Source organism: Calonectris borealis, chromosome 2, assembly GCF_964195595.1.
Source record: "Calonectris borealis chromosome 2, bCalBor7.hap1.2, whole genome shotgun sequence".
NCBI lineage: Eukaryota > Metazoa > Chordata > Aves > Procellariiformes > Procellariidae > Calonectris > Calonectris borealis.
In genome coordinates this window covers 52,659,269-52,682,503 of record NC_134313.1, presented here as the reverse complement: position 1 = coordinate 52,682,503, position 23,235 = coordinate 52,659,269, and the positions used below count along the sequence as shown (strand labels likewise).

At 38.8% G+C, this 23,235-nt stretch overlaps 1 protein-coding gene across 1 annotated transcript in view; it reads left to right on the top strand.

Annotated features, from left to right (window-relative positions):
- The window catches only part of LAMA3 (laminin subunit alpha 3), a 120,482-nt gene extending 97,780 nt beyond the window's left edge, over positions 1-22,702 (top strand). Inside the window, exons 50-75 of the mRNA XM_075141977.1 lie at positions 427-581; positions 1,932-2,073; positions 2,666-2,765; positions 3,156-3,272; positions 3,356-3,535; positions 5,348-5,490; positions 6,528-6,704; positions 7,812-7,963; positions 8,062-8,224; positions 8,682-8,815; positions 9,323-9,473; positions 10,334-10,453; positions 11,387-11,511; positions 11,850-11,970; positions 13,166-13,306; positions 14,064-14,194; positions 15,097-15,228; positions 16,866-17,010; positions 17,309-17,475; positions 17,890-18,079; positions 18,380-18,520; positions 19,323-19,482; positions 19,624-19,751; positions 21,236-21,329; positions 21,680-21,799; positions 21,983-22,702. Of these exons, the coding sequence (XP_074998078.1) occupies positions 427-581; positions 1,932-2,073; positions 2,666-2,765; positions 3,156-3,272; positions 3,356-3,535; positions 5,348-5,490; positions 6,528-6,704; positions 7,812-7,963; positions 8,062-8,224; positions 8,682-8,815; positions 9,323-9,473; positions 10,334-10,453; positions 11,387-11,511; positions 11,850-11,970; positions 13,166-13,306; positions 14,064-14,194; positions 15,097-15,228; positions 16,866-17,010; positions 17,309-17,475; positions 17,890-18,079; positions 18,380-18,520; positions 19,323-19,482; positions 19,624-19,751; positions 21,236-21,329; positions 21,680-21,799; positions 21,983-22,128 (3,675 nt within the window). The 3' untranslated portion in view covers positions 22,129-22,702. The remainder of the gene's footprint in view (positions 1-426; positions 582-1,931; positions 2,074-2,665; positions 2,766-3,155; positions 3,273-3,355; positions 3,536-5,347; positions 5,491-6,527; positions 6,705-7,811; positions 7,964-8,061; positions 8,225-8,681; positions 8,816-9,322; positions 9,474-10,333; positions 10,454-11,386; positions 11,512-11,849; positions 11,971-13,165; positions 13,307-14,063; positions 14,195-15,096; positions 15,229-16,865; positions 17,011-17,308; positions 17,476-17,889; positions 18,080-18,379; positions 18,521-19,322; positions 19,483-19,623; positions 19,752-21,235; positions 21,330-21,679; positions 21,800-21,982) is intronic.
- Positions 22,703-23,235: the final 533 nt, after the last annotated feature.

The following is a 23,235-nucleotide window of genomic DNA, read 5'->3' as shown; positions in this document are numbered from 1 at the left end:
CTCACAGCCCATCCTGGGTGCAAGAGGAGCCTGCCTGCCCAGGCTTCTGTAAGAGAAGCTTATTGAAGGTTGTGATGTGTCTGAGGAAGACACTGAACTGCAGATATCTGAATTTGGGAGAATATCTGTGAGAAATATTGTAAATGACTGTGCTGTTCTAGGCGATTGCTTTTAGCCACTGTCAGGATACTGGGCTAGAAGGGCCTTTGGCCTGACTCAGTATGGCAGGGTTTGTTTTTACATGATGGGTCTGGAAGCAAAATGTGATGACGAGCAGTTGTTTCCAGTAACCTGCAGAGTAAGTTGGAAGGGAATGTTTTTCCCTTCGGTCTCCTCAGGTGCAAGGTGTATGTAACACTGAAGGAGACGAGGACAAAATCAAACACGTATGAATACAAATAAGATTTTATCTTTATAAATCCGTAGGAATATGAAAGCCTGGCTGCTCAGCTGGATGGAGCAAGGAAGGATATGAATGAAAAGTTGACAAATCACTCCTTATCAGCAAGCAAAGAGCCGTTGGTGGTGAGGGCTGAGGAACATGCCAAATCTTTGCAAGACTTGGCAAAACAACTGGAAGAGTATGTTGCTATTCCTGTAAATGAGCAATTTTTGTACATAACATCCATGGTTGCAATGCTCTGTCTGTAACTTCATTTGCTTTAATGACCATTTGCAAAGCTAGAAAGAAATTTGGTTTGTCTTTTTCTGCTTCTTCAGATGTTTTCTTTTCTTTTTTCCCCACAAACCAGGTCCTCCTGTATTTTTCCTGATTTTTTTTTTCCCCCAGAAGTGGGGACTCCCATAATATGGCTTTGTATTACTGCATTAACACTTCATTAGCTTCTTACTAATGAGAGAAAATCCTCATGTACAGAGTGGGAATATGTTTAAAATACCTTTTTTGTAGTGTTATTTCCTGTACTTATACTCAGGGATACCTTTATGATGTCAATGAATTGGGGCAAATAATTGGAAGAAGTCTTGTCTTGGCAGAGTCTTCAGACATGTCTGTTTAAGCATTAGTGAGGAAAATAATTCCTATAGTTTTCTCATCCTTCGAGGAATCTTCTAGAAAGGCAAAAATATGAGAAACTTGATGTCAATCAAGTGTTTCTCTCTCCATTGCTTGTACTTTACCTTGGAATTATGAGTGAGGTTTTGGAGGCCTTCTATGGTGTATCAGAACAAAATGAAAAAAGTGAAACCCTGGTTTTTTTTTTTTTCCTGTGCAAATTGTTTGCATTTTGTTATTACACCGACTAGAAACTCTCAAAAAGTTAAATTCCAAAATCCTTAATTCAGCTGGAAAATTCTTGGTTAAAAAAAAAAAATCATTAACTTTTTGTTAGCTTTCAATGTGTTTTTTTTTCAATTAAGAAGACACTGTTCTCACAACTACAAGACAGCTAATATTGGGCAGTCGCATAGCTCATGGGGAGTGGGTACAAGAGATTTTGTCTGTTGTTTCTGATTCCAGAGCTGCTCTACTGGTTCTTGGGGAAAAGCCAAGGGTTGTGTAGTTGCTCCGTCTTATGCTCCATCTGCTGCTCCTGTAGGATGCTGGAGCAGCCAGAGATTATCTGGAAGCTGCAGTTGTCTGAAGTGTCGTGTCTCTGGGGGGCTGTGATGGAGGTGGTTTATTGACCTTGTGCCTTGACGAATTCTCACAATCTTAATCATTTAAAGACTGTTTGGAGGCCCACAGTTGTCCTTTTCCAAGCACCTGAACTTATGCCATCTTCTGAAGAATCTTTTCATATTGGTCAGCCTCTAAGTTTGATACTTTTGCACAATGAAATTACAGATCTACCTGTAACATTTCTGTATTGTCATTAATTAGAAAATACTGAGTTCAGGTGGATTCAGAATACTTCTCATAGGCCACAGTCTTTGCTGAAGGCTGCATTTTTTCACTCTGTTTCCCACAGAATAAAGAACAGTGCCAGGAAGGACGAGTTGGTAGGCTGTGCTGTGGAAGCTTCTACTGCCTATGACAATATTATTAATGCCATCAAAGCAGCAGAGGAAGCAGCCAACAAAGCTGGGAATGCAGCTGACTCAGCTTTATTGGTAAGTATCCATAAGTGGCCAAATGATGGTTGTTACAACTAGATTTTTTTGTTCTAACTATCAGAGAGGCACCAAAAAAAGACCCATGTGTCTTGGCATGCCTTATTTGTCTGTGGCCATTATATGAGCTGATATTCTGCATGTTCATGAATTCGTCTTGGTTCAGCACTAAACAGGCTAGTTACTGCCTTTCTGATGAGGCTGTCCATATGAATACTAACTGTTCCTTTCAGTGCAAAATAAAGAGATCTGCGTAAGGCAAGCCCGGTAATCACTGAAGGTGATTTCAGGTGTTCTCTTCTACTTTGCAGTAGTAATACCCACAAGCTCTTCAGCAGAGGAGTAGTATCTTACAGCTGTGTGCTAGTAATTTTTTCCGAATGCCCCAAAATCTATCAGAAATTTGCTAAAGACCAAGGTTGTATTATGCTTAAATTAATCTTAATAATTGTTATTTAAGGTGGTGGTCTTCAGATGAAATCTCTGCCCTTGTATAGTTGTTTTTTTAAACTGGATTGGGCTATCTCTTTTACTCTTTAAATTTTAGTATAATTATTAAAGCAGTCTTACAGTCCTGTGCTTCTATTACCAGACTGTGAAGAGAGAAGACCTATCAGGAAAAGCTGCAAAGTTAAAAACCGAGAGCAGTACACTCCTGAATCAAGCACAGGAGACTGAAAGGACATTGCAAGGTACCGAGAAAGAAAGTGATAGTAGAAATGTTGGCACAGCATGACAAGCTTTCATTGAACCATGAATTTTGACAGTTCAGCAAAGCTCTGCAGCGCATATTTAACCAGAAGAGGCTAGTTCCATTACAGTGGGACATCTTGTGATAGATATTTCCAATGGCAAAAAGGCGAGAAAGTGGACTTCATGCCTCTGCTATGCTATACACCTTTGCAGTACTCCTGTCCAGCAAATCCTTAGCCTTGAACTTGTTTTGCAGTGCAAATGCTCATTCAATGCTCACTGGCCACACGAGCTGTGTAAGAGTGCAGACTGGTGCTGCCACACCACCTGTCCAACACAGAGGTGGTATTTCTGTTTAAAATTCATACAGGGCAATCACTGTTTTGCAGCTATTGGTCCAACCCTTGAAGACATAAAGCAAAGACTTGATGTCGCTGATGGAAAGAAGAATACACTGCAACCTGATCTTGTCACTCTTCAAAATAATCTCAATGGGATAAACAGAGGTCAGTTACTTACTGATCACTTCTGTTTTGCCTCTTTCATCTATTACTATAAGAATCTGCACATGCATTTGTGTGTGTTTCAGATGACATCGACAGCATCATCACCAGTGCAAAGAACATGGTGAAAAGTGCTGAGGATGTCACAACTAATGTATTGGATGAACTGCTCCCAATTCAAGTAGATGTGGAAAAAATGAAGAGTACCTACGGAAGCACACAGAGTGCTGGCTTCAGTAAAGCATTGATGGAAGCAAACAATTCAGGTAGGTGTTGTATTTGCTGTTGCATGTGCTCTTTGAGACCTGCCAAATCACTGTTAGGTGAATGTGGTCAGTTTTGCAGCAGAAATTTTAGTCATCAAAAAGTTAGGCACCTAGCCTAAGCTAGTATTCTGAGCTTCCTTTATTGCCAGTGGAAAGGGACAGGTACAGCAGAAGGTGATTCAGGCCATCCTGTGGTATGTGTTAAAGGTGATACCATGACTGGTCTCTAAAGACTTGGAGGCCAGTGGCTAGCAGGGTACCCCAGGTTCAGTAACGGGTCCGATCCTGTTTAACATCTTCCTTAATGATGGGGCGGAGTGTACCCTCAGCAAGTTTGCTGATGACACAAAACTGGGAGGAGTGGCTGATACACCAGAGGGTCATGCTGCCATCCAGAGGGACCTCAACAGGCTGCAAAAATGGGCTGACAGGAACCTCGTGAAGTTCAACAAGGAGAATTCCTGCACCTGAGGAGAAATAACCCCATGCACCAGTATATGCTGGGGGTGGCCAAGCTGGAAAGCAGCTTTGCAGAAAAGGACCTGGGGGTCCTGGCGAGCACCAAGTTGAACATGAGCCAGCAATGTGCCCTTTGGCAAATGGTGGAACACAGGAGGTTCCCTCTGGACATCAGAAAACACTTTTTTACTGTGAGGGTGACGGAGCAGTGGCACAGGTTGCCCAGAGAGGTTGTGGAGTCTCTATCCATAGAGATATTCAAAAGCCGTCTTGCCACAATTCTGGGCAACTGGCATTAGATGGCCCTGCTTGAGCACAGGGGTTGGACAAGATGACCTCCAGAGGTCCCTTCCAACCTCAGCCACTCTGTGATTCTGTGATTTTCTACTACACTGACTAGAGAAGGGACCTAGACAATTAGCTTAGGCTAGATGTCTGTTAGCTGAAATTAAGTGAAATAGATTGCATAGAGACTGTGTTGAATACAAAATAAGGGACAATCACAATCCCAAACAGCATCTTTTTTCATCTTTTCAGCAACTTTGTCTGATAAAGTCCGGTGAGAGAAAACATTTTAAATAAGATAAATATAACAGCTAGCCCTGCATGTTATTGCAGAGTCATAAGTCATCCCTGCAGTTACAAGACCGGCTTAGAAGTCATATTTAGAAAAAATAATAGGTCTGAATTTCTTTCTATTTGCCTTCTGCATCATAGGGTTGCAATCTGCTAATACTTTCAGGCTTTTTTTTTTTTTGCAATCACAGGAGATGAAAAATTGTTTCCTGTTTTAATGAAAGTTGAAATTCTCATAGTATCTCCATTTCTCCTGAAATAAACCTGCCCAGATACTATAAGGCTCACTACTGAATTGTGATGACTAGCAACCCTGACACGAGAATATAAGACATGCCCTACTCGGTCAGGCCAGCAGTCTGCCTACCCCAGTATTTACTCTCCAGCAGTGGCAGCAGGAGATGCGACTCAGGGAATGCACATAAGCCTGACCTCTGTCTGCTGTCCATTATCCTCATCCTCCCCTAGCATCCACTGGATAATAATGTTAGAGAGCACATCCCTGTCTGTTCTATTTAATATTTTTTTCTGGACCTAAATTTATCTGTTACATTTTTGGAAGTGCTGATTCTGTCTGCTTCCACAAATTCCAGGAGTACACTAACCTCGGTATAAACTGCTAGTTTCAGTGAGGGCTTCCTAATACCATAGGACTAATGAAAACAGTTCTGTCATCACCCCGCTCACTGCTTTTCTGATAATCATGTAGTGATATCGTATTTTTGCATCTGTTTTCCTCCTCCTTTCTACCATCAATGTTCTTTTCTTTCATTACAGTAAAAAAATTGACAAACAAACTTCCAGATCTGTTCAGCAAGATCGAGAGTATCAACCAACAGCTGATGCCAATAAGCAACATCTCTGAGAATGTAAATCGCATAAGAGAGCTGATTCAGCAGGCAAGAGATGCTGCAAATAAGGTCTGTCCTGAACACTGCAATCATGCTTGACCTCAGTGGTTTGGACACACAGCAGTAGTTTTGTTCCTCTTTTTCTAAGTCATTTTGTTAAAACCTGTGTGAAAGATCAGACATAAATTTAATTCAACAGCATCACCCAGCACTTAAAGTAACTGTGATGATGGGAAGCATAATAATTTGTACATAAAAATGTGCATCCTGCTCCATCCTCCTCCTGTAGGGTTTTTTTTCCAAGGCATCTCTGCAATAATATTGGTACAATAGCCTCTTGCCTTCCAAAGTACATTGTGGTGGCTTTGGCAGCAGAGCTAGAGTGGGCTCTGCAGCTTAGAGGCAGGGCTCTCCACCCACCGCATGGCCAGTTGAACTCTGACACTGCCAAAGAAGTTTTGTAGCCCTGTGCTCTCATGTCTCCAGCTCCCCCCAGACGTTAGGAGTCGGCTACTAGCACCTTCTTATTAGACTGTCCTTTCTCCATTTAAGCAACTGCTGTAGTTGCTCAAGGGATAGCGTGGTCTCAGGTCCCTGAGAAGCATCCCGGAGGTCATCACAAATAACCTACAATGAATAAGAGGAATCTATGACCATGGTGTAAATAGCTGTAATAGGTTGTGTTTTTATTAATATCAGAGTGCATTATAATTTCCAACAGATGGTCAAGTCCAGCTAAATGAAGCATCAGGATATGTATGTAGACATCTAAATAATTCATAGGCTTGCTCTTTAGAGCTGCAGGGCACATCCTTCCCTGTCCGTGTATTGAAGGTAACAATTACTTGACAGAGGCACAGTGAGGGTTGATTAATTGATGTCTGGAGTAAAAAAGTGCTGTGTTAAGTGATAAGTATTGATAATACAGAATACTGTTTCCTAATTATATTGTTTGGTAGGATCAGAGTCCAAATCTGTAGTAACTGATGTCTGTAACATGACTAGGGTATGTAATAGGTTACTTTGCAATTAAACACAGCAGTGAAATAAGTAGAAGTAGTAGCAATAGACAATTATAACGTACTGAATTTTGTTTTTCTTAACAGGTTGCTATTCCTATGAGGTTCAATGGCAGCTCTGGTGTAGAGGTTCGACCTCCGAGCAACCTTGAAGATCTGAAAGGCTATACTTCACTTTCTTTCTTTCTCCAAAGACCTCAGACAAGATTAGACACCCCCCAGAGGGCATCAAATAAGTTTGTACTGTACCTGGGTAATAAAGATGTAGGTATATTTTAAGATTATAGCTACTGTTGGCCCATTTCTTTATAATTGCCATTATGTGGTGGCAGAAGTGTTTCAGAAGAATAGTTCATTCCTCCACTGGCAAAGTAACTTGTTGGGCGACTGACTGCTTTGCCCTTTGATGCTTTGCTGTTTTGTTCCTTTGGAAGTTAATTCTCAGTCATGGATACCATCATACAGTCTTGTCAGGAGTGTCAGGTTCCGCAGCAGTCAGCACAAACTCAGCCCAATTCCTGCCTGAGAGCTTTGACTCTTATCACAATATAAGTCACTCTGAGTTTCTCTGTTGGTTAAAAAAAAGTGATCATTTCAGTTTTAAAATTCAGTCCCTCAGCCCCTTCATTTCTTTCTCTTCTGAATATGTAGAATAGTACAGACCTGCTTGTGCATTCAGGCTTGCTCAAGCACCATCAAACATTTTGAAGATTTCCTTCATGTGGTTCCTAACTATGTATTTTTAAGTCTTGTTATCTGTAGTGAGTCTTGTGCATATACAGAAAGCTGTTTAAAGGTAGTTGTTCTACATTGGATTTCACCTTTTTATCCCCTGAATATGTGGCCAGGATACCTGTTGACAGCATTTCAATTGTTACTTGTGAAATATGGTATGTTAGAGACATAAAATGTGAATTGTTTGGGAAAATGACTCCTTCCAGTCACCTCAGTAGGAGCCATTGTCCTTGACTGAGTGTTATTCCAAATACCTTTTTTATTTCACAGGTGTTGAGTCTAATTTTTAGTAAAGGTGTCATGTTTTCATGGCTTTAGCTGGGAGATGTTACAAATGTGAAAATTATTTTAGCTACTGTTGTTATAAAAATAAAAAGCCACACATGACTCTTCAATTAATTTATAACTATATTCACCGAATCAGTGCAACACATTATTCATTGAATCAGTGTAACATAGAAGATTACGATTTTTTCTTCCCAGAACTGACAAACTTAATAACAATTCTCATCATTAGGTGGGTGAATTTCTTATGACTCATGCACAGTATGATGCTGTCTCTGAGGAAGTGCTGCTCTATTTTACCTTCATTAACATTAATCACTTATTAATGATTATTTGCTTTGCTATTCTTAGGCTTCCAAGGACTATATTGGTATGGCTGTGAAAGATGGTCACCTCACTTGTGTCTTTAACCTGGGAGACGGTGATGTAGAAATAGATGTGCAGCCATTTGTGACTCAAAGCGAAACTGAGGAAGCCGTTATGGATCAAGTTAAGTTTGAAAGGTATAAGATCCACAGTGCGCAACAGTCTTTTCCAAAGCCTGTTAAGAACATCTTTTATTAGTGTGATGTGATATTTTGCCTGTCTGTTTTGGTTTTAGGATTTACCAGTACGTAAAGCTGAATTACATCAAAGCAGCAACATCAACTTCTCCAGATTATGAAAGCCCTTTGACTGCAAGCAGTGGAGGCAGTGACACTCTCCTAAATCTTGATCCCAGCACTGTTGTCTTTTATGTTGGAGGATACCCACCAGATTTTAGGGTACAAAGAGTTGTTTAGTCTTTTAAAGAGATTTCTATGTTAATCATTCCATTGTTCTTACAAGTAAAGATTGGAACTAGCAGTCTTTCAAAGGCTGTGTAAAAGTTTATCCATGTCATTAGGAATAGATGGGATGTAAGGAGATGCTACTTCCTACAGAAGCTGCCTGGCTTTTAGTATGCTAGAACTCAAAGAAGGGAGCATGAAACCTGTCCAGCCCTGCTAAGTACTATTCCCAATCCATCCATATGACTCCACTTTAAATTGTGCTGCAGTACTCCTGGGGTGGTATCAGATGGTTTGGATACTACATACAAAGATATAATAATTTTATGATATTTAGAATGTCATATTCTGTGTCTTATTAATATTTGCAGTAAGTTTTAGCAGTTACATGTCAATGTAAAATTTTGTTAGCTGATGTTGATGGAACGTTTTTGATGACACTATTTTGCAGCCTCCACGTAAGCTAGACTATCCTCATTATGAAGGCTGCATTGAATTAGACAACCTAAATGAGCATATTATCAGCCTTTACAACTTCAAGAGGACATTTAACCTCAATACCACTGAAGTGCAACCCTGCAGAAGGTATGATATAAACACAGAAGTGTTTCACAGTTCTGTGATTTTATCATTATGCATTCTTGTCTTTTCACATCCAGAAGAATAACCACTGTGGCTAAACTGGTGATTTTTTTCTAACTCTTGGTCATTACTACATTTCTTAGAGAAAATCCTCAGTGTTGGCACGATTCACATCTATAGCAATCTAGTCCACTGGCCAACAATTTAAATGTTACAATACCCAGACACAATTCACGGACTAATGTATTCAGCCCCTTTGTAGAGTAAATATTACATTAAGTGCAAAAAAGTCAGTCACTAATGATTTCCTCTCTAAAGACCATATGTAAATCCAATAGAAGCCAGTGGAAGGTTTTCTCTTTACTTGGGTTAGATCAGAGTTTGCTCCTATTAGTGGCCCTGTACCAAATGCTTTAACTTAAGCTTTTTTAAAATTATAATGACAGTAAGTCCATGTGGTAATAGTTTTTGCTCTTATATATTGACATCTATGACATTGAATTATTACAGGTATAAAGAAGAGACTGACCAAAGCTATTTTGAAGGCACTGGTTATGCCAGTGTCACACTGAAAGAACCAAATACCCACAGCCGAGTACGCTACGAGCAGACAATTGAGACTACTGCAGATGAAGGCATTGTATTTTTTGCAGCAAATGGGGTAATTCATGGAATGCTTCTGTCTGTTTTGTGGTCCAAGAATATTTTTTAAAACTTGGCTTACTCGAGAACATGTTATATTTAGTAATAACTGTAAGAAAATTTCTTAAAAGTGTTATTTTTGTCTGTGTGGCAGACCAGTCGATTCTGCTATATGTTTAATGTCATATGGTTTAGTTTTAGGTAGTCCTGTGAGGAGCAGGGAGTTGGACTTGATCCTTATGGGTCCCTTCCAACCTGAGATATTCTATGGTTCTATAATGGCTGCTGAATACTCACTTTGTCAAGGCTGAGAAAAAAGCCATTCCAAGTAGCTCCTCCATTAGGCCATGCAGAGAATTCGGAACTGGGGGTGGGAAGGGAGGATGTGATTGGAATCAAACTAATTTTGAAATACTGAAATCCTCCAAAAGTGTAAGTGCACTCTTCCCAAATCTAGACATGGGTGATAACAGAGTAAGGAAGAATTTAGAAAGTGGCGTGATGATTTATACCTGTAAAGGTGCTCAAAACAGCAGTGATGCTTCTTACCTAATAATATTATGGGCATGTTTGCAATCACTGTGACATGTCCTGGATAATTTCTCAATGCTGTAAAAAGTCAGTAGACATCTTGAAATGACAAAAAGTCCTCTATAGATTTGGAGAATACATCTGGAGCTGATACCAGGTCTGTTTATAACAGTTTGAAGTAATTATGGTTGTTATTATTATAAATTTTAGTCTGCTTTGTGTTATCATTTCCCCCAGAAGCTTTATTGGAACAACTAGATACCTTAATTAAAATTATTCACTTGACAGTGAAATATATATGAAATGTTGGCAGTTTAATTGTGGTGTTTTTTTTTTTTTTTACTGCAGGATCAGTTCATCAGTGTGCTCATTAAAGATGGTCATACAGTTTTTAGATACAAAGTTGGCTCTGAGCCTCCAAAAGAAATAGAAACCAATGCAACTGTAAATGATGGAACATATAAACAAGTATGTCATTTTAAACAATCAAGTGATCATTATTTGTTAAAATACACATTAGCTGAAACTAAACATCTTGTTGTAAAGTTTAGTTGTGAAGTTTTCCTTTTGTGTTGAGGGTATCAAGCTGTTGGGGATTAGTTTGGACGTATGAAAATTAATCTTTCTACTGTCGTGCTTTCCTGTGAAAAAGTCCAGTTTTAACACAAAAACCACCAAAGAAAAAAACTCTTTGACAGAGCATTGCTTTATTTAGAGAGAGCTGTGTACATTGCAATTATTAACATTATTTTAATACTTAGATTAGTGTTTTTACCACCTAAGGGTTTATTTCTTCAGGCCACGCTGATCTTTACAGAGATCACTTTTTTGTAGTCTTTTTGTTGTTGCTTGTCTATTTAGCTTCAGTCCGGCTATTTTGTAGCACTACTAGAGTGAAATCATAAAGACATTGTTAAAACCTTTGATTGCCATGTTGATTCATTCTCCCTTTTCCCCTTACTACATCTCCAACTAAATAGTGTAGGTCGCCGGGTCTGCTGGAGGGAGCCTTTGTGCCGTACTGGGCACAAAGTTACCTCCAGCCAGATGACTGACCTGGTCTTTGTATCAGGCAGCAGCTCCTGAATCTTCAACTGCAAATAGAAGGCAATATCTGAATCTGAGGTGAGGTGTATTTTTAGGGCAATCTTCCTGAGGAAAGTAAAACCTCATCTTATATTTGGATAGTAGAGCATTTTCCTTAGGCATTTGCTTTGGCTAAATGCCCAAATTTTGCAAAGTACCTTTGAACTACTGCAATTATTCTGGATTTAAGGCACTAGTAAACAAGAGGAGGGAAAAAAAAATACTTTGTGTCCTGCTCTGTGGAGGTACTTTTAATCTGCTAAATGATTTTTGTTTCTGCTAAGTGAAGTAATTCTCATTATTCACCTATTTCAGATTCATTTGGTGCTTGCCCGAAGTAAGAATACTGTTCATGTCAGTCCTGATATTAAAGCCAACATAAATGTCTTCCTTTTCACTAAGTATTACCTAGGTGGAATTCCACCTTCTCTACGGGAACGGTGAGTAATTATAAAAAGACTGTAATACACAGTTTGTGTGGAAACTCCATCTAAACTCTTTTCTTAGGCAATTTCTTTCACACTCTGTATTGGGTATCTTACGTGATATAAAAATAACCATGATCATAATCTGTGATTTTTGGCTAATGGTGGGATCTTTGTTGGACTATATCCTGAAGATTGGGTTTGATCAGCGTGAAGGATGTGTGTGCAAGAAAGATTGCTCTTGTTCTGTTTTTCTATTTCTTGTATTGTCAGCATTTACAGGCTATTATTACTGTGTCTGCTTTGAAATACCAGCCTATTGAACTCTTTTTCCTTCCACTCCCTGAAACCAGCTTTAATATATCCACACCTCCATTCCGGGGCTGCATGAAGAATGTGAAAAACCCTAACACTGCATCTGTTATTTTTGACGAGACTGTTGGTGTCAGCAAGAAATGTTCAGATGACTGGAAGGTAACTATCAAAGTTCCTTAAAAACTTCTGCTAGAGTTCACAGAGTCTGGTTTGTCTATAAATCCTGGACCATTATGTTTTACTTAGGTCACAAATTGTATTTGGTTAACGTGATGGTAATAAAAGAAGCTGGGCTTGGTATGAAAACATGGAAGAAAGGAGACTCCACTCCTACTGTGATAGCTTGCTCCAGCACATAGTCCCCCCTGTTAATTAATACTGTGTACAATTAAGAATTCATATTTACCATGTAAATTTGCTGGCTTCCAGTTGCTATTATTGATTAGGCCAGAATACTTAGTTACTTAATACTACTTAGGATCTTTCTTCTCGCCAAGGTGCTTACGCTTCCTAATTAAATGACTTCTCAACCTTTTTTCTTGAAAGAGCTAAGCAGACTCTACTCCACCGAAGTCTCTCATTGTAAGGCTATTGCTTCACTCATCTGATTGTTTTATAATTATTTTCTCTGCACCCTTGAGTTTTGCCGTGTTCTTTTTAAAATGGGACAATGTGACATTTCAGTGTTGGCTTAACCAGTGCTGCATGGAGAGATGAAAACTACCCTTCTACTTCTACTTACTGCTGCTTACATGGTGCATGATCCCATTTGCCCTTTTTGCTATGGCATTGCACTGAAAGTTCGTGCTCATTTGCTTTCCTTTTGTGGCATCTAAACTTTTCACAGAGCAATTTCTTTGCAGGCCATTTCCCTATGCAGAGGGTCTGACCTTCATTCTCTGTCTGTAGCTGTATAACTTCTCATGTATTAAAACGTGTTGTGTTCAAAAAGGCCCAGGTATATCCTGTCCTGTGACTCTCACAGTTTCAGTTGTGTGGCTCATCTGCACAGCTCCGTACTTGCGACCCATTCCTCCAGCTGCTCACTTTTGTGTCCCCAAATGTGAAAACTTTCAAAGCCATCGTATTAATGCAAAGAGTAACTAGAGATGAACAGCTCGTTATACTCAGCAAGCCTCATCTCCCTTTAGAGTTTCTCAGATCGTAGTTAATGCTGGTGAAACCAATTCAGTCAGTCTGTTCTATACTGAAATAATTGTACTTGAAGTTTGCCTTGTGCTTGGTTGGACTGGAGTCGGTCGCAATTATGTTGAGTAGGACAATTGTTGTCCCATGTTGCCATTTCTTCTGATTAAAAGGAAAATTACTGAAAGCATTATTATCTCTCTTTCAGCTTGTCAGATCTGCAGCTTTCTCCAAGAAGGGAACACTGAGCTTGAGTGCAGCAGGTTTCCCATTTCCCAAGGATTTCCAAGTTGGCTTTGGCTTTCAGACCATGGCATCGACTGGAACACTCTTAAATTACAATCTATGGGTATGAAACATGTTCAACTTAGAATATGTGATTAGTTTTGTTTCTGGATCAGTCATGTCTGTGTCAGTCTGGCATCAGTTTGTATCATAAGTTTCATGTAGATTTTAAGGCAAGAAATGGCAATTATAATCATCTTTTGAGCATGGCATCTTGCATGTCATAGGCCAGACAAACTCATCCTGGCAATTTCTTCACTCAACCAATGAGTAGTTTGACGAGTAACTGAGCTTTGAACTTTCTGCAGAGTAGCTTATGCACTGTAACACCGCCATCCCAGTGAGATAATTGCTGTCTAATACAATTGGCTGGAAATTTTCTCAGGAAAAACTGGCATTCTGCCCATGCAGAAATGTTACCATGATCCAATATGCAGAGAAAAGGAGTTGATTTGTTCCCTCAGAAAGCAGGGAGGTTCAAGCAGAACCCCATTCTTGCTGGCTGGAGGAGTTAAGAAGTGTGTGCACACCAGGCATTTGAGAAGTGGAGAACTGAATCCTCTGCTTTTTGTAAAAATAATTTAAACAAGTATTTTAAATAACTGTTTGGTATTCAGAGTGCAGAGGTATTTTAAAACAGGAACTATGCTAATCATGCAGAACTGGGCTTAATATCTGGTACTAGATGACTGAGAAATGCCGCTTTAGTGTAAGAAAATTTCTTTCCCACAAGAGACCACTGAGAACTGTATTAATGGCAATATCAAGGAGAACTAAAGGCACTTGCATTTACCTGATCGTTTTGTGGGATTCTTTTATAGCCTAATATTCTTACCATCTTTCTGAGACCTGGCTTTGTAATTGCAAAGATGGGAGAGAAGGAAATGGAACTGAAAAAGAAATACGAAGATGGGTCAATGCATTATGTGACAGTAATAAAAACAGACAACAGGTGAATCCAGTTCTTTATCTGATTCTTTTATGTTGTGGTTGGAAAAAGAAGATTAAAATCTAGTGTGACTTGTTGTTTGGGTACACAGCTAAAAATGGCCTCTGCTAGCAAAGGATACTGGAAAAATGAAGCAAAAGGAGATTTTTTGGTCTATGAATGTGCATGTCAGTACCTGTGATGTTTCAGCTGTACATCACTATGCCTGTCTTTCATAGAGTGTGTGCGTTTTGACTGATTGTCAAGCTGGAGCTTTGGAGCCCTTCCCCTTCCCGTAGCCTTTACATATGTCACTGTACAGATGGTTAAAGGCCCAGGGAAGAAGCTAATATTGTGTCTGTTTTTTCAATAATGATCTGTTATGTAGATATCAGAAGAGACAATTTACTGAAAAGCTCCTAAATCATATTGATTTCTGTGGAACACATAAAATGGCATAAGTGTTAGTGAAAATGACAAAGTTAGCCAATTGCTATAACTTTGGGTAATTATAACTTAATTGGCTATATTGGCTATAACTTTGGGTAATTATAACTTAATGTTATCTGTACTAGCTGTTGCTAACATGTCAAGTGCACTATTTTGACACAAAGGATGAAATCCTGTTGCATAGTTGTCAATGAGAGTTTTTTCATGAATTTCAATTGGACCAGGATTTCATTGTAGGACTGAAGTACTAGCTTCAACCCTTGCTCAATATCTACTACCGAAAAGCAGAGCAGTTTCATAGCGGTCAATGAGCACATACTGAAAAAATCCCAGAAGTAAGCTAATGAAGCTCTACATAATTACAATGTAACAAGAAAACACATCTGTCAAATGGTTCTTTTTTTATATATATATTTCATTTAGGTTCATAACTATTTCTGTAGATTTCATGCTTGTTTTTATTCACTTTGTTTCAGAGTACGTCTGCTGGTTGATGATGAGTCAGCTTTAGTATCAGTTGACTCTCCAAGAGCACGGGCATTAATTGAACCTATAGAATTTGGTGGAGATAATTTTGAAGGTTGCATCTCAAACATCTTTATAAAAAGGTATTTGGCCTGGAAAGATTTTAGTTTTGTGCATTTTGGCCTGTTTTCCTTCTTTAATCATATTAAAATAACTTTTTGCTAAATTGCTCTTCTTCTGCATGCATGAAGCCTTCATGAATGCATAACTTTGCTGCCCCAACATTTTCTTTTATTCAGGCAGATTATACATGGTATCAAGTTGTAAGTAAGTCTGCTGTTCAGATGTAATGGAATTTTAGTCTGAATCGTACCCGTTTAGTAGTCTTTTAATCAAAGAATGAACTGAATTGGAAGTATCCCAGCAAGGCATCCAAAAAGATCTGCTAGATTGTATCATTATAGCTGCACAGAGAGCCAGGTAACGAAATGAGCAAAGCTTGCTGGCAGAACCAGAACAGTTACAAAGACAAATGAAAGCATATGTATAAAAATCAAGTGCCTGATTTACGTTGTCTCTTTTTTCACATGTGTTTTTCTGGTTATTAGAGACATCTTATAGGCAAAATTTAGGAGAAAAATTAGACATAAGTATGTTCTTTAAAGAAAAGTACTCCTTGAGTCACAAGTGGTGTCCCAGTAGGCTTTGTTTTAGCTAAGTTTTGATGAATGTTATACATGTGTAGAGTTTACAAAAAATAGTGTATTTTGATTTGATTATCATAGAAGCACAGAATTGGGTTGGAAAGGACCTTTAACGATCATCTAGTCCAACCCTCCTGCCACGGGCAGGGACATCTTTCACTAGATCAGGTTGCTCAGATTATGTCTTAATTTAAAGCACTGCAAGACAATGAAGTAACTTGTATATTAACCTCGCCCTCAAAAGCCAGATTTGGAAAATTTGCTTTTAGTACAAAAATAGATGGAGAATTAATATTGTAGCTAGTCTGATCAAGCGAATGGAGAACTGGACTGGAATTGAAGAAGTTCAGGTTCTGCTCCCAACTCTACCACTCTTCTCATAGAAGACCACGGGCAAGGAGCTTCATTGCTTTTTCTAGTTATAAAGTGTTTTGTAATTTACTGATTAGAGATGCTGTGTACAACTTACAAAATGATAGTATTACTTAATATTATTCTTTATACACACAAGAAATTGGTTTTGACAGTCTTTCTGATAACTTGGCTATAATTCTAAACCTACATATTAAGTTGCGATGGGCTTTGCCCATTGACAAATCTCATTAGAACATCTTATTTAAGGAGAGAGTGAATCATTGAGTTAGCAGGACCTGATGTTGCCATTTTTTCTTGATCTGCCACTGGTTATGCATAATTAACCAGCAAAGTTTTGTAGTCTGATCCAGGAATCTTATTCAATCAAGGCTGCTGTCATTTTTCCCCTTTTTTCAATGGCAATATTTGTTTGTTTTTTTAAAATAGAGAGCTTTTAGCAAAAAGTAGTTTGTTTAGAAGGGATGAGAACAAAACATCAGAGTTTTTTCCATAGCCAAAAAGAAATGGGCAGAACCAGGACAAGTATGAATACTTCTTACAGCATTGAACCTACATTTTTCATCGAAAAATGAAAACTGGTATTTTAACATCAGGTCACTGGGAAATCCATTTTGTACAGAACACAGTTTTACAATTTGTTGTTGATTACGCTAAAGAAAAGGAATGCTGTGTCATAGCACTTACTGCTTTCATCACTCTAGGGCAGGTCAGCTCCCTGAGGTTCAAAATCTCATTAATTATACTGCAAAGACTGGTGTATCCCTCGGAGCTTGCCGCAAATACGTGAACCTTGAACCACTGCTGCTGAAAGAATTTAAAAATCCTCTCAGGTTTAAGATGCTCAAGGTATGGTTATTTTTACTGTCATCTTCACTTCATATTGATGCCAAGGCTTTGTCTGCACAGCCATGGTTTGTAGAACTGAGATTCAGATGTTGTTATTTTCCTTCCATCTCGCATCTGAAGCAAGTTGTCTCATTAGCAAGGTCTGTGCTAAACCCATACCTGTCCAGAACGACAACAGCTTCTCTGCCATCTAGAGAAGACTGTTGACTGCCTCCGGTGGGAACTCTTAAATGTGTAGATTGAAATGTGTTTTTTTTCCATGTTCACGCATAGTAAATGTTTCAATTCTGTCTTACAGGTACAGAATGAAAAATACCTTGATTATTTGAAAGCTGCTAATGTGCAAAACCAGCAAAACCACACTTTACCAACTCAGTTAAATGTCAGCAATGAAGCCTATCTCCTTGGAAACACACCCAACAGTTTCATATCTTACATGTTTTCTCCACTGTCATCTACAGACAGGTAAAACAAATGTTCTCTGTTCTCCTAATTGAATTGTCCACTTGAATTGTCAAAGCTGCTTGAATATTTGCCTGCTAAGAGTTAGGATTTTCTTCTTGCTTATGTCGTAGGGCATAACAGAAGAGTTAGGGCATAACAGAAGGTTCAGGCATTTTCTTTCTTTGCTAACACTTACCCAGATTGAGTAGATTGACTTGGATGTGGTGGACAATTACAGTGCATATTGATGCTAAGTCCTAAGTCTGAATATGTCTACTTTCATTCACGTTCAGAAATGTAGAACACTGTGATTCCACCCAAAAGCTATTCTGCATTTCACAAATGGAGTTTCACTGGCATTTTTCTGGAGAACAGAAAGAATACGATAACTAACAAAATAGACCTATATTTGAATATGCTTACTTTCCACTACAGGTTACATTTTTCTGTAGATGTACGGACTCGATCATCAAGAGGATTAATAGTTTTCATGGAGGAAAAGTCTGAGGACTCTTACATGGCTCTCCACATTTCAAAAGGACGTTTTGTCTTTTCACTTGGTTCTGGAGGAAAACAAATCAGAATCAAAACCAGTATTAAATACAATGATGGGCAATGGCACACTGTAAGTAGTATGGCACAGGAACCATGGTGAAACCACAACTAGCATTCGCAGGCACAGCCTATTGAATTTTTAAGTTATTAGAAATTTGATTTTCATCATCTGACGTTAATTCCTACGCCTGAAAGTTCATGTGATTGACAGGTCTCTGTTATGAGAGAGCTTATAGAGACTAATGGTCCCAGCATCTTCTTTTCAGTTTAAATATTTCAACAATACAGTGTTTAAGTTAAAGAAAAAAATCTCCAGTGGCTTTCATTGGCCTTGGGGTTTTTCATTCTGTTATGTTTGCACCCTGCAAAGGTGGTCTTCAGCACAGATGGGAAGAATGTCCGCCTTGTTGTTGATGGTTTAAGGGCCCAGCACGGAAGATTAGCAACAAATTCTGCCATCAGCATTAAGCCACCAATCTACATGGGAGGGCTGCCATCACTGAAAAGACAGGTAAATAATTGACACACCCACTCACACACACTCCCCATGCTGCATTAATTAAGGTGTTAATATGCAGAATTTCCATGTTGAAAAGGTTTGGGGGATATTTCCAAGCACTGACTGAGCACCATCTGTGAGTGGTGTTTGCAGTTGTTCATTGCAGATCTTTTTCCTCACCTGTTCACACAGCTCTCAGCTGGACCCATATTTTAAATGTGCGTTGCTGAGACACTGATGACAACCATATACTGTTTTCATTTCTGTTCTTTAAAAAATAGAAAAGACGAAAGTCACATTTGTAATTCCAGGAATACCCCCTTCCCACAGAATAATTATCTCAGTGGACTAAGCGATAATGTGTAGAGTAGCAAAGGAATCCTTCTCATTAAGGAATTATGAATGTAGAACTGGATTTTAATCTGAAATATGTGTGGTTCCTATTACTTTAAAAATTGGACAATTAATGATGCAGAGCATTTTATAAAATCAGATTTAAATAAACAGCCTCTTAGGAAGGGAAGGGTGTACTTGAGTTTTCACAGCTCCTGTTGTGTTGTCTTTTTGACACATTATTGGGAAGTATCTGTTCTGCCAGCAGGAATTATGTTAACTCAAAATCAACTGTTACTTTCATGTTTTAAGCTCTTTTTTTAAATTTTGGAATACCTTTTCACTGCATCAGAGATGGGGTAAGGTGCCTTTAGTGCCAGTTCGCTTTCTACAGTCCAACAATACAAAAGAACTAATGGGTATTCTTACTTAAAAAATTGCCATCGTGCTTTAGTATTCATGTTTTGAAATATGCTTTCAGAATATACCAATGAACAGTTTCAAGGGTTGCCTGAGGAATTTTAAGATGAATGGAAAAGTCATGAATGCACCTCAGCACAAAAATGGTGTACTTCCATGTCTGGATATTCCCATGGACACAGGGATTTATTTCTTTAATGAAGGAGGATATATCACCATTGGTAAGCTGTGTAGAGATTATGGTATATGGAATTGTGTCTTAAAGTGTATATGTGTAAGGATTTTTTAATTTATTTTTTACGTGGTTTTCCAGTTACCTCCTCCTATGATCACTCCTCTACCCGTTATTTAATTCTCCACAGGTAATTTGCTGATGGGCTTGGATTTTAGGATTGTATTTACCATTCGACCAAGGACTTCAACAGGTATACTCCTCCATGCTGGAAGCAAGCAAGACAACTACTTGACTATTTACATGGAAGGAGGAAAGGTAAGTACAGGCTGTGTTTCCATTTCAGCTGTATTGCCCTCATTCAGGGGGGGAATTCTGACCTTGAACCCTGTACTTATGTGTTACCACATTTGTCTGTAGGTACAACGTTAAACAACTTCCTCAGAGTTATTTAAAACCATCGCATGGAAAATTGAGCATTTGACCTGTCTCTATGCCTACATGAGCAGCTTCCATGGTGTGCACGCTAGCTTGCACATGCTTTCTTCACAGTGGTCAGCAGTAGGGCACAATCTTAATTTTCTCAGGCTTCTGAGCCTTTGCAAAAACCCACTGGAGTTTTGGCCAGAGGCTACAGAACTCCGTGGCTTATTCCCACTCCTACGTCAGTCATCATGTGGCTGTACTGATGCAGTTCCATAACCACGTCCGTTATAGAACTTGAGCAGTCTTGCTTTGTGTTTATGGGTGTGTCATAGTGTTGATTATTATCACTGTTGCTTTTTCATAACGTAACAGCTTCAGAATGTGAGTCTTGGACTACAAAACTATTGTGGTTGCTGCTGGAGAGACATCAAATAGAAAGATGTCAGTGCTCCACAGAACCTACTGTCTCATGGCACGGTTTAAACCAGCGTGAGTCTACCTAATTTCAGAAAGCTCAGTTTTGCTCTTCTCTTCCCATCTTAGGGAACTTGTTTTTATTATTTATCTTTCTGTCATCAGTTTCCCCAGATCACTGATCTGGTTCAAGACACAACTAGCCCATGGAAGCAGGGGCATCGACAGCTGGGGACTCCTTAAGGGCAAGATTGACCACTTTTTTCAGCAGTAACTTAGATTCATGCTGGCTCTCAGTGTGGACGGGATGGAACAGGAAGGAATAAAAGGTCAATGGGACACCATCAGTCAGCCTGATAGGAAATGGACTCAGCATATCAGTTACCTGACCATTGCCAAGTTTGTTGTAACCATCACACCAAAAGAGAGTTTGAAAGGAAAATGTTGAAAAAAAATAATGCACTCACAAGGAATGAGAAGCAAGATGTGAGAAAGCACAAGCAGGTGTTTGTTCAAAATGTCATCATAGATAGTCAGGCTGCAAGCTTCGTGAGTGAATTACGAGTAGTCCAAAATAGTGTGAAAGACCAGAGAAATATATTGCAGAGATTTTTCTCAGGAGATGCCAAGCGTGTAGACCGCTTTGGGTAAGGAAAGAAAGGCCTAGTAGGAAAGACCTTGTCTCAGAGAGATTATGTCAAAAGAATTAATGCAATTTTGTAAGATTGAGGGAGAGAGACAAAGATATGTATTTATGCTTGTAAAATTTGTCAAATATCCTCTCCTGGGATTCTATTAGGGAAATTTACTTAGGATAATTTCTGAAATACGTATACAATGACTGTGACTCTTAAAACTAGGTGAAACCCAGCCATCACAAGTTCAGTAAATTACTTAAAGTACTGTATTTTTCTGTTGCTCTTTTCTTTGCCGTGGTAACTTGAAAGATAACTTTTTTACAGGTCATTGCTGCTGGAAATAGTGGTGCTGGAGAATTCCAGACATCAGTCACACCTAAGCAACCTCTGTCTAATGGACAGTGGCATACTGTTGCAGGTACATTGTATCATACCAGTTCTTCTGAAACTTTGAAAGGACGGTGGGCACAGAGCATTGCAGCTCCAGATTTTATTTTTATTAATCATTTCACTTCTGTTTATTCTGAGAATACTCTTTAGAACAATATAAGCGTCTTGTGTTAATTCAAGGCTTTACATAAGACGGGGGGTTTGGGCTGTGTTTAGCCCCAGAGTACCTAGATGTGTCAATCTGACCTTGAATTAAAATAAAATCTACTTTTCCTAGGAGTTAAATTTCAAGACAGATGCTATTTAAAAATAGTGCCATAGCTAGTTGATTCTTTAATAGGGATCAGAAAGAGTACTTATTTACCTACTTCTTTGCAGTCTCTCAGAAGGAGAACATGGTGCAGCTAGAGGTGGGCACACAGAGTAACTATACCACTGGACTTGCACCCTCTCCTCCTAGACGTGTTCATCAGCCACTCTACTTTGGCACAATTCCAGGTAATATTATTGCTTCTTATTTTCTCATGTATCTACTGGCTTTTTGTCCTTTCCAAAACAAAGGTCCTGTTCATGCATGTAGTCCTGTATCATTCTCCCTCTTTTGAAAGCCTTGCAGTAATTAATGATGTTTAAAATCATTCTCTTTTTATTAACTTGATCTTTCTACCTTGTTTTTTGTAGCAAATTTGGACACATTGTGGCTTCCAGTTAAAGACCCATTTTTTGGCTGTCTTCGGAATATTAATATCAATGACAAACATGTCTCCATCAGGAGAGTTTCAGAGGTTCATGGTGCAGTGAGTTTGCACGGGTGCCCGGCGAAGTAACTTGGCTGTTACGGTACTTGTACACACATCAGGTTGGGTCTGCTGAAGCACTGTGTGAGTTCATGCAACGTGGGTTCCCCTTTTGCTGATCACCGTGTCACGGTCATCAGGCCGGTTATTCAGAACAGCTGGTGAGCAAATGCATCCTCCAGATGTGGACTGCGCCAAAGCAAATTAAAAGTATTTGCTTTGATAAACTCCCTTTTAAATGTTATTGATTTCCAAGGTAATCCGTTGTGCCTTTTGAAATATATGCAGAAAATATAATTGTATATACCCTACTGGGCCAAATTCTGCTCTCACCCGCAACAGCATAGACTTGAGTAACTCCAGTGTCTTAATTTTGGAAATTTGCCTTAATGCTGGTCATCTTGAGAGCAAATTTGATCCACTAATATAAAGAATTTTATAAAAATATAAATCTCTTTGGATTGATGTTTATACAGAAATGTACATTAATGTTAAAAGTAATAATAATAATATAAATGGAGTTTGAAGCACTTTAAGGAGTGAAACTCTGGGAGTTTGTTACAATGCTAGGAATTCTGGGGCCAAATAAATGCAGTATGTTCTTAAAACCATCCATTTTCTTGTTTGGTTATTTTAACCTGGTGTTTCTTTTTTGTGCTTTTTACAGGCTGCTAAATCCTGCTTGCTTTATGCAAATATTATTTCTGTAGCTTTAAGAAGTTGATTTGCCTGAATAAGCAGGAATCCATCGTGTCTGCTTTTTAGAATTTGGCTATATAAAAACCTCAGAAAGAGAGTAATTTTTCTTGTAATCTTCAGAGCCAGAAAGTCTCCTCCGTAGGCTTTTTTTTTTTTCTGATTAAATGAAGACAAGTTATATTAGGAACAGCAGTTGCACCTGCTACAGTTATGTAGCATGAATTGCAGAACGAGCCAGTAAAACTGTTTTCTTTGACATTCAGATCTTTACTTTGTACCTGACCGTGACCCATGGTGGAGGGCAGGGGACCCAGTTTGCTTTATTTTTCTGAATACAGGGCTGAACTGAATAGACGTGACATGGCTGCTTCTTCCACTATCATTCAGAAGAAGCAATTTGATAGTTACTTTTTTTTTTTTCCAATTCCCTGATGCCAA